The sequence below is a fragment of the Rhamphochromis sp. 'chilingali' genome, assembly GCF_963969265.1.
Source record: "Rhamphochromis sp. 'chilingali' genome assembly, chromosome: 1".
NCBI lineage: Eukaryota > Metazoa > Chordata > Actinopteri > Cichliformes > Cichlidae > Rhamphochromis > Rhamphochromis sp. 'chilingali'.
This window is the reverse complement of record NC_137929.1, coordinates 70,126,771-70,138,342: the sequence shown is the minus strand read 5'-3', so window position 1 is coordinate 70,138,342 and position 11,572 is coordinate 70,126,771. Positions and strand designations below refer to the sequence as shown.

At 41.3% G+C, this 11,572-nt stretch overlaps 1 protein-coding gene and 1 pseudogene across 2 annotated transcripts; both read right to left on the bottom strand.

Moving 5' to 3' along the window:
- Positions 1–219: 219 nt before the first annotated feature.
- On the bottom strand, positions 220–6,861 carry LOC308396472 (H-2 class II histocompatibility antigen, A beta chain-like; annotated as a pseudogene). The gene is made up of 8 exons: positions 6,559–6,861; positions 5,174–5,446; positions 4,722–4,935; positions 3,741–3,808; positions 3,549–3,659; positions 2,454–2,606; positions 1,071–1,236; positions 220–241 (listed from the first exon to the last, which is right to left on the bottom strand). The product of its transcript is annotated as an H-2 class II histocompatibility antigen, A beta chain-like (transcript).
- A 1,578-nt stretch (positions 6,862–8,439) lies between these two features.
- Positions 8,440–11,290, bottom strand: LOC308396678 (H-2 class II histocompatibility antigen, A-U alpha chain-like; the record flags this gene model as incomplete). The annotated part of the gene is made up of 4 exons (XM_080882184.1): positions 8,440–8,555; positions 8,781–9,065; positions 10,571–10,819; positions 11,221–11,290. The coding sequence occupies 4 exons, from the start codon at positions 11,288–11,290 to the stop codon at positions 8,440–8,442; spliced, it is 720 nt and encodes a 239-aa protein (XP_080738310.1).
- Positions 11,291–11,572: the final 282 nt, after the last annotated feature.

Below are 11,572 nucleotides of genomic sequence, written 5' to 3'. Positions count from 1 at the left end.
CAGCCAAACAAAGCAATAAAAGATTCAGTTTCCCAGCACACACCTGGCTTTCCTCCAGCTCAGGTCCATCAGGAAGAAGCTCACCTGGTTGGCTCCTGCTGTCAGACAGGTGTAAAGACTCTAAGAATACTCTGCACACACACACACTCCAGCAGATCCACCACAGTCCACATTCAGCCTGACTCAAAGAGCCTGGATCAAACACAGAGCTTCCAGCAGCTACTGGGAACCAGCATCAGTCCTGGGGCACAGACAGAGAAAACATTGTTAGACCAGGTTTGACTGCTTTGAACCAGGAGCTGTACAAACCTGTACTGCTTTAACCAACGCTGGTGTGCGCCAGCAGGAGCAGGTGCTGGCTTTATCTGCTGTGTTTGTAGCATCAGATTCAAATCATATATGGTTTGGGGGGGCTGAGGGGCCCCGGCTCTCATCTTGTGTCATTAATTTGTAGATAAATATGTGTGACCTGCTTTCCTGTATTTTTTTAGGCTTTCAAAAAACAGGGTTTTTTTTCCACAGGAATGATCTTTAACTTTTTGGCTCAGAATCAGAAACATTTTCTATTAAAAGCAAAGAAGAAACTGAAGAATGTCAGCTGAGACAGATGACTCGTACTGAGCTTAGCTAATGATGATACAGCATCGCTCTGTCTCTGCTCATAGTGAGTGTAGCTCATCCAGCAGTCCTGTTTCTGTCTCTTAGTCCTGTCTGCTCTCTTTCACAGTTATCACAGTTTATAAAAATCTCAGTGCACTTTTATAAACTGTGAATGTGCCCAAAGCTAATATGTAGAAGCAGTTGTATTAAAAACAAACTGTTGCAATTAAAAGCCCAGAATGACTCATCCACATCACAATCCTGACACTGAGCCTGATGTAAACTGGTGTTTCATTCATACAGGAGCTCACCATGCAGGCACACGTGTGGTTACACACAGAGATCCAGCCCTCAATGTTTCTGGCAGTTTCATCTTCTGGTTTAAATAAAGCCACCCTGCAGCCCGAGTGTGTCTTTATAAACTATCTGCTCCTCATCCTTTGTTCCTGCACTCAGAGCTGTGGACTCACCTGGGCTCCAGCTCATCTGGTAAAGTCTTCTCAAGCAAATCGGCTGCTTTTATCGCTTTAGCAGAAGCGACCTTTTTGGGGTAGAAGTCGTAGACTTTGTAGAGCAGCGTGGCAGGATGATGACCACCAGGGGGCGTCATGGCATGAACACCAATCAGCGGCATCACTGAAACATAATAATGACAATTTAAACCATCACAGTTTCCTGCATCCCTCCCTCGCTGTGTGGCTCCCTCACACAGCTTTTCAACGTTTCACTCTTAATCTGGAATTATAATTTATCTTATTTAAGCTTTATTTACACAGGTTGTCCCACTGATACATGATGTCTCATTTATAAAGAGACCTGCTTCAGACAAACATATTAAAATGACTACAATAAAAAAATAGTCTTATAACTAAAATGGTCTAATGTTTCCACTGATGAGTCATTTATACGTCTTTTAAAGTCTGTAAGTAAAGTTAACTAAGAGACCTGCAAGTCGTGCATTATGCTCTATGCAGTTCTGTATGAACTGAATCCTGCATAAGGCCCATGAGGACCAGTCAACCAGAGAGTATAAAGTACAGTGGTGTGCTAGATCTGTGCTATGTGATAAACAGACTCCAACAGATGGAGAGAATGAGCAGAGACAATAATTATATCACTGAAATCCAGGAGAGCTGGATGGTGTGGTAGCAACAAGAAGAAGCCCAACTACACTACAAGACCTGAACACAGACTTTTACATTAACCCCCACACCACCGCCTTTTCTCGGACAGCAGAGTGATGAACGTTAAATCCACCAACTGCCACGTCTTTAATCACTATAAAATTAGATAACTGACTTTCAGATACGACAGTTATGTCAGCACTACTTGAACAGGCCCAGACTCTAAGTATATCCATCTTAGGCAGCGAGCTATGAGCGTTTATATGAAGGATGTGGAAACCAGGCAGTTGGTATATCACACACAGCCAGGGCCTAGCGTTAACACCAGAGAAAAAGAACAAAACATGATTATTAAGCACTTTTAAATGTTCTGGTAAACAAATAACTACAGTAACAAGTATAGCTGACAGCACGGGTCTCAACAGCAATCATAATACAGTAAGAAATGCACCAAATCCAGAGACGCCTGGCACCCTCAACCCACACTGTTGGCTGTACCGAAAGCTGCTGCTAGCTGCTGTCAGCTGTTGCTCCCCGTCTGGTGCTAAATGACGTAATGACTTCTCTAATATTTTCCCATGTGGCAAAGCTAACCAGCAGGCTCTGCTTTACTGCAACACAAAGATGAAACTGTCACAGTGTGCAGGTGTTCATTCAGGAGCTGATTAATCAGTGAGGACCTGAGCTGTCATGTGATGATCTGATGATGTCACAGAAACAGTGCGTCACCTGACTTAGGCAGAACATTTGCGAAGCAGAGCTCAGAGTCGGGTTTGAAGAACATCTCCTTCTGAGGTCTCCACAAGCTCAGAGCTGCAGCATCTTTGTTCCAGTCCTCTGGCTGCTTCTCACTGAACTTGTGAGCCAAAGGTGTATATCCATCTGTAACAGTGAGAGCAAGGGTCAAAGGTCAAAGAGTGACGACTCAGGCTGAACTGATACACGCCACAGTTCTAATGTTTCATGCTGCTCAGACTTTGGCTTTGGTAAAGTAATACTGGCAGGCACCACAGCTACTCCTCACCTTCCTGGTATATGCACCTATGGTACAAATGTGAAGATCCTAAGTGATCAGTGAAACGCTTGGATTCAAACTGGGCCGAGGTTTTATACTATAGGAGGCGAAATACTATAAACTCGTATTTCGCCTCCTTCTCGAGTTACCACATTCACAAACTTGGATTTGCACCCTGCTAGCCTGGTGGGGAGACGCCATACTTCTTTCATGACCGAGAGGCAGAAACTGTCATTAGAGAAAGAAACTCAACGATCTAACTGATCCAAGCAATCCAACCATCCCTTAGCTCAAGTTATCCTGACTCTGAACAAACCCTTTAGAAGGGCCATCAGCTTCTGGAAGTCATGGATCCTCTTTCCTTTTCTGCAGGCAATATTTTCCACGGGTTTGTGAGATTTCAAACATTGTAAACTTGGAAATTCTTTGCTGACGTGTTTGTGGTGTGACACAGCGGAGAGAACCGCAGATTTATCTGTGGTTATATTGAGTTATTAATCAGTGTCTGCTGGCAGAATAAGACATAAATGTAAGTATCTTTAATATTTAACTGACCTTTAGCCTGATTCATGTGGAAATTTCTCACATATCAGATTTAAAAACAAAGGTCCTCTTACAGGGCCCTGTGGGGCCCCACTATTACTACAATCTCCAAGGACATCAGAGAGAGAGGAGAGATTCTGAACTCTGACCCTTAATCATTCTAATTTTCATGCTCTGTTTGTGATTTAAATCATCCTGCTGATGAACATCCAACTCATATGTTGTGGTACGAACTGGCTTCAGTTTGGTGTGAGTGCTGCTCTGACCTCTGCTGCACATCCTTGTGTAGATGACTCCAGCCAGGAAAAAGAGCAGACCCAGGATCAGCCCAAAGGCTCCAACGATCATCAATTTCTTGGATTCAGACATGGACGGGACTGAGGACACATAGGTGAGAGTCACACAGGTGGACAGACAAACAGGTGTGTACAGGTGTGTAGATACAGACAGGTATTTACCCCAGTCAGTAACCAGAGGTCTCTCCAGGCTGGCGTGCTCCACCATACAGGAGATCTTCTCTCCAGACCTACAACACAAACCAACATCACTGACTCTCACACTGAACTACAATTCGTGACTTTTCGTTATCCAGCCTAATTCTATTTCCTGCTGTAGCACTCCGAAGTAACAAAAGGAAGGTTTAGTTGGCATGGCTGCACAATTATTTTGAACCTGGAGACTCAATGCTTTTTATGGAATCATAAGATTTGTTCATTTGATCATTTCACATCTTGTAGAAATGTGTTCCAAGCACGCGACTATCTCCGTCATCCAGGTGTAAAGGCTTAGTCTTTAGCACTGGTCCTATAGAACAGGAGGTTCATGATGTTTTAGCTCAAGTCCATCACAGGCTCAGTTTGAGGAATTCTCTGAAATTTATTACATGACACATCAACACATGCAACGGTAATGTAGGGAAATGTTCATATTCACTAAGTGAAAACAAAGAAATTGTCATGACATGTTTATTGCTTTGTTAAAAACAATCTTGGGTACTTCCTATTTTTTGCTCTGCTGAATTCAGACAGTTCCTGCTGAAACCACTTGGCTCAGAAGAAATGGGAACTTTGGGTGAATTTAGTTGTAGCAGGAATGAGGAAGGAAAAGAGGGAAGAGGTTTCACAGGCTGAGCTGTGAACATCTGCATCTGTGGATCATTTTCATGTTATTCAAACGAAAGTCAGTGAGCTGGAGACACAGACCAGACTGAGCTAAATAAGTCGAGGGCGCCCAAGGATCAGACCAGAGCTGTTTTATTGAAAAAATGAATACGGAAGGTGATCTGTGCTGACGCTTGAACTATCCTGGAGAACGTAGACATGAGCCTGAAGAAGCTCCACAGCATCAGGGAAAAAATAAGCAGGTGACAGAAAACATTAAAAACTTACAAGAATAAATAGAATCAGCAAGTCCTGTTAGCAGGCCCAAACTAGACTCACCTGGGTGTGTACTCCAAGTAGGAGTGGGTCTGGTAGAACCAATCAGCATCTGGAAGCTCATCAGTTGTTGTGGTGTTAGAGGTTACTTCCTGTCCGTTTCTCAACCAGCTCACTTTGATATATTTGGGGTAGAAGTCGTAGACGCTGCAAGCCAATATGGCAGGATGATGATCAATGGGAGGCTTCGTCCAGTGAAGTCTGACAAATGGTTTCGCTGGAACATGAAAATGACTTTGGTAAATTTTGCAACAAACTAAAGCAGGACGCCGCAAACCACAGACACTCCGGTGTCTGCAGAGATGGTGTAGCTTTATTGAACGTGCCACATTATAAACCTTCAGCAGTGTTACTGTAAACTGTGCAGAAGGTCCAGTCAGGAGTTGTGTTGATGATGCATCAGTGTGATGATGTTTATACGATGATCCGATGATGCCACAGAAACACTGACTCACCTGATTTTGTCAGAACACTTCGGTACCAGAGGTCAATGTTTGGTGTGCAGTACGTCTCCTTCTGAGCTCTCATTGAGGCGAGCTGTCCAGGATCCTTGTTAAAGTACTCTGCCTCCTTCACACCGTACTCGGTGTATCCAACAAACTTCCCCACACTGCTGTCAAACCTGACATACTCTATCCTGTTGTAATAGTAAGATCTGATGTACTCTATGTCCCGCAGCTCAGTGGAGTTAAACAGGCAGCGGGATGAAGTGTAATACTCGTATCCATCTGAAACACAAAGATCAGAGAGTCACTCAGGCTGAGCTGGTCCCCCCCACACACACATCTCTACTGTCAGGAGTTACACACAGCTACTGTTGGAGCCCCACAACAGCAACATCATCACTGTTACATCACTTCAAGTACAATATGTCACTTTTATTTATATAGTGCCATCTCACAACAGCAGTCTGCTAAGGTGCTTTACATTGTAAACACTCAATGTTAAACAATGTTAAACGTTAGACAGTAAACTCCAACAATCACATGACCCCCTATGGGGACTGCTAATGATTTAGTACAGTTGTGCTGTATAAACACATGATATGGTATAATATTGCTGTGGTTTGCACATTTGTACAGGCTGTGTCTGGTTTGAGACCAGGAGGACACACAGCTCTCTGTCAGGAAGAACATCCAGTGTAAAAGTTTGCAAATCAGTGTATCACAATATTACACATATCACTTCATACATTTCATAATGGACGTCATCCACTAAAAACAAAATAGAAATTATAAGTGATATATTGAAAAACTGTGCAAAACAAATATTATATCATAACAAATGATAATGTTTATGTCCAGTAAACTGTACGAACACTGAGGCCAACAGTTACTTTCAGTGACTGATGATTGGTGTATTCATTATTAACCTCCTCAGACCCGAACTCTTCCACAACATGCATTTTTAATTTCTCTTTGATATTTGTGCTGATTGGTGCCCGATGACTGTAAAAACAAAGAATTACCAGATTTTGATTTTACTTTATTTTTGTTTTTATGGAAAATCAGAGCCAACTATGAGGATATTCATTTAAAATTTTGATAGAACAGGTCCCAGGAGGTTAATGTGAAGAAGTGAAAAAGGTAAACAAAGTAGCCAGTTGATGTTTGTGTTTGATCTCATTTGACTCTGTCAGCTGATGAAAACAAGTGATCTAAACAATCACTGAAGAAATGGAACCAGCTCTGAGAGGAAGAGGAGGATCATCACAGGTTAAGGACAAAAAGCTCATCCCAGCTCATATGTCACGTTCATTTAATAATCTCTGATGCATTTAGACTCTTTGAACATACATGTGAGTGTATTGATTGAATGTTGATGAGTGTATGTGTAATACCTGCTCTGCGGAGGATGATGAAGAAGAGGCTGACGCAGAGAAAATATGAATCCATGTTGAGTTCTCCTGACAAACTCTGACAGTCTGACTGAACACAGTGCTAAAAACCAGAGGGCATGTCACATGATCTGCAGCATCATCTGTTGCCAGGAAGAAATCTGTGACAGGAAACCAGGAAATGAGCTTTAATTTATTCAGCTGGAAATGCTCTAACTCGAACAGACTTCCTCTGAAATACCGAAAAAGACCAAAATCTGATCATTTATTTAACTTATAAATAATGGAATGACTGACTTCAAACATATTATGAAGTCTAGATAAAAAAAAATAAAAAAAATAAAAACTTTTTTCTTTCCTTTTGTGTGCGTCAGCCAGAGAGCGCCCAAACATCCCGCAGCTCACAGTTTACACCCTCAGCACATTCTTTCACTTCTCATCTTAGTCACGTGTTCATGGTTCACATACGTGATGGAGACAATACTCAGCATCTAACTTGCTCCAAACAAGTGTAGAGAGGGTAAACATTTTTATGGCATGTAGTTTCAGATGAAACTTTTTAACAGATCAATAAATACACACACAGTGTTTATGCAGTTTCAGTTCGTCCTGTTGGCTAAAGGTACACTTACTTTATTTCCAGGGAGAGAAACTAGTAATAATGTGACAAAGATGTAAGAAAGAGAGGACGGAGGAGGAAGAGCAGAGAAGATGATCAGCAAGCAGTTTCTTTTAGAAGGAAGTGACACAAGACTTTGATGGATTTAAAAAAACACAATATTAAGTGTGTCGCGGCCTGAAGGTGACTGAAAGAAGCCAGTAGTTTGGAGTCTGGAGGCTTCATTCTGAGCCCTAAGTGAAGTCAACAATAGGACTGTTCAGTATCTGACCGACCAAATCAGGGAGTCTTTGCAGCCTGACTGGTGGTTGTGGAAGCTGAGAACATCTTACACTAAAGCCTGTGCAATCACATGTTATCAATATATCAAAATAAATGTTTGAGTTATTAACACCCACACTGGTAGCTACTCAGCTTTTAGTCTGTGAGCTAACATCGCCGACTTTGTTCCTTTTTGTTGTTGATCTTAATTTGCTTTTGTTCTGCATTTTTTCTAAAATACATCTCAGCATTAATGCTAACGCTGAGTACATCACAACATGCTAAGAAGAGACAAAGACGGAATTTATAATACAAAATTAAAGAAAAATGTCCCCACTGTTTATTGTCACGGTGTTTGTTAATCAAAGTGGGATTTAAGGTTAACTTGTGTTGAATTCATCCTTTCTGTGGAAGTTTGCCTCAGAACGCCCTCACCATGTGGTTCGACTCAGTCAGTGACCTGTTTGAGTCTTTTCTTAAAATGTAATCAGGTTTAATTTGTTCAGGTTCCCGTGCAAGACCTTTGAAACAATTAATGGAAATAGAAGTCTGATAAGGCCTGAGTTTTTTTAGCCTTTCTTTTAACCAGATTTTTATTTGTTTTTCAGTTTTGCTGCTCCATAAAAAGAATGAATTTAATATCAAAAAGAAACATTCAGTTATTTTAATTATTTAGTTATTTTAAAAGGTCACGAGCTTCATCTTCATTCTGCACACAAGAAAAATCAGCTCACCAAATACAGCATGAGACCGTTCCACAACAGAAACATTCAGAAACACACTGAAATCAACGTTTCCTCAGTAAATCTTTATTGATGTGAAACTCTCCGTTTCACATCAATAATCAGTCCCAGTGAGGATGAGGAGGGTCTGAGATCATTCGGACCAGCTGCCACAGTTTTCCTCCAGATGTTTCATTTGTAATGAATCATATAAAAATCAGTTCATCAGAGGATGGTGTCTACCTCAGAATTTATTAAAACATTAGCATCAACCGATCAGCATCACTTTCTTCCTCGGATGAAGAGATAGATTCCTGCTGCCACGCCGAGGACACCGACAGTCAGACCCACTCCACAAAATATTGCAGGTCCCAGAATGGATTCAACGTCCTCCACCTCTGCAGAGACAGAGAGAGACGTGGACCTTCACATCTGTAAACAGTCAGTCTTTGTGCTGGGACCAACACTTTCTGCTTGTTTTTTTATTTCAGATCATATTATTAGAGATCATTGAACACACTTCCATTGCTTTGCACACATGCAGCCTTTGCCTTAGAATATAACTCACCTTGTGATTACTGTTGTTGGTACATTTTATAATAAACTGAACCTGATATACTCACCATAGATTTTGGTAACTGGTTGGGTCAGGGCCACATGTTCCACTGTGCAGGCGTACAAATCTCCTCCCTTTGGAACAAAGTCCAGTTTGGACGTCTGGCTGAAGGAACCATCCTTGTTGGATAAGGGAACAGTGATGCTGGTTCCTTCAACCACTTTCTTTGTGTTCTTGCTCCAGGTGACGTTAACGGGAGCAGGATAGAAACCAGTCACATGACAGATCAGAGTGTTCTGGACTCCAATCTCCACATTTACTATAGTGTAGATTTCCACACTGTCAGGAGCATCTGTGCACAAACACATACAGTTTGCTCACAACACCACGCGACAGGCTGCACTCAATAACACGAGAAAACGAAAAACTGTGAACGAAACAGAAGCTTCTGCTGCTGAACTCCAGTTTCTAGAGAAAATGGAAAAAACACAAATGTGCAAGAACAGATTTTTTTTGTTGTTTTCATGTCATGTGATGAAGTGGAAATACATACTGTAGGTTCCCTATTTCATTTCATAGGAAGCATAATATTTCCATAGCATAAGATAAGATAAGATAAACTAAGATAAGATAGGACAAGAGAAGAAGAACTTTACCGAGGCAGAGAGAAATTCTTTTGTCATAAACATAAGAGTGCTAAAGAGAGCTGCTAGTAAGTAGATCATCTTTGTTCTTAATCAAAGACATGAGTCTGATCAACGTCTTAGCAGAATGATGTCGTCTATTTCTGCTCATCATCATCGCTGTGTTGGATTATGATTCTGAGAAGGATTTGGGCGTCCATCATTTACCAGGCGGACTGCAGATTCTTAAGCCTTTTAAGGTTCTCCCTGTGAATCGTAGCTTCCTTATTATTTTCAATAACACAGAGCACTGAGGTGGAACAAACCTACACTACTGGAAGGGCCTATCTCACCACCAACCTCTCTCCTCCAAAGCTAGGAACAACATCACCATTAGTTCAGAGTGGGTTAATTAAGTAATTAGAATTGATTATTATTTTTTTAATGTGCTGTTAAAGTCTAAACTGTGTCTAAACTTCCCTTTCTAACTTTTTGTGAAACAATAAAGGTGTGAATCTGAGTATAAATGTATTTAAGTCCAAATAGATCTAACTGGTTGCTCTAGCAAGTAAAATCTTCCCCTGAAACCTGCAGTCTGGGCTTCTAAAACCATCCCTGGTTAACGAGTCCCACGATCTAGACGGGGCTGTCATAACATAAGTGACTGATAGGAACCGACTTGCAAGGCCACTCAGGTTTGTTCATGTCTTTCTCAAAAAAACGCATTAATAGTTTGCAGGAACTAATTACTGAAGTTAACTCAGGAAGATGAACTTAGAAAATATTTTCTGTTTCTTCACAATACTTGGAGATTTCTCAACAATCATTTCACACACGTTGCTGTTTTTTTAAGATAACACTAACTCACCAAATTTGGATTATCTTTGTGTGTTTTTGTTCTAGTTTATATCTGTAATCTGGTGAATACAGACACTTTGTGAGCTTGGATTAACCTCAGGATAACACCATTATTCTGTTGTTTGCATCACATGTTATTTAAAACTAGAGTGAGCCAACTACATACTGTACACCTGAGTGTCAGGATAATGACAGCAAAGCTGAGCTAACCTGTCAGCCTGTCACAACTGGATCTCTGCGAGTTATCTGCCATAAAGCTCTTGTTGTTGTTTTTTATCACTTTAACAGAGTGAAATATTTACAGGATTTACTCCCAAGCTGGAAACGTGCTTCTGTTCTTTACATGTGGACTGTGTGGTTGATGAGTTATGTTTACCGAGTTCTTTGGGGAAGTCCTTCATAGCTGAACGAGCCACCTTCAGGTTTTGTCTGCAGATCTGTTGATTAGCCACAGCTTCTTCATACATTCCTTCCTGCCAGTGTGGATGATCTGCAAAGGCTGGCAGAGAATCAACACCTGTCTGTTTGTTGAAGTCTGCGTACCAGACCACCTCATCATCCAGTATCAGCACATCCTCTCCAACAGTGTCTGAACAGCCGCTGATGGAGTTCATCTCGTAGAGACCTGAGGAGAACAGAGAGCTTATTCAGTGTCTGTTATTCAGTGCTGACTGTCAGCAAATGTGAGTCACACAGGAACCGTCAGCCTGATGCTTTAATCCTCAAATATAGAGTTCATTACAATCTCTTTTTTTTAAACTATTAGTCAAACAACACGTATGTTGTTAAAAATGTGTGTTTTTCTGATTTTTTTTGTCAGACTGGGGAAGAGTGTCTGTGTTGTGAACAAGCTCATATTTAGACAAACAGTGTCCCAGTAATCAGCTGGTGAAGTTTAACGATCACGTGATAAATGTGTGCGCGTGCTCGTCTCTTCTGTTTCGGACTTCTGACAGAGTTCATTTGCTCACTAGTATTTTTAATAAGTTCATTAAAACAGAGTTAATGAGTGATTTAGAGACTCACCATCAGCAGAGACACAGAGGACGGAAGAGAGGACGAGGAGCAGCACCCACACCTTCATCTTTATCATCATCAGCAGGAGCTCTGTGACTCTCTGAATGTCTGCGAGCTCGTACACAAACATCAGCCAATCACAGAACAGGGACCACATGATGTCATCGGTGTCCAGGCAGACAGAGGCACCAGGCCCACAAACACACACAGACACATAGAAAACAGAAATTAATAATGACATTATAATAAACTCATTTTGATCAGAGCCCGATGAAGATGGATGGAAAAGAAAGATTTTAAAAAAACAAAACAAACGGAGCAGGCGGTCAGGTGACTCAGATGGTCAGGTGATCTGCGAATG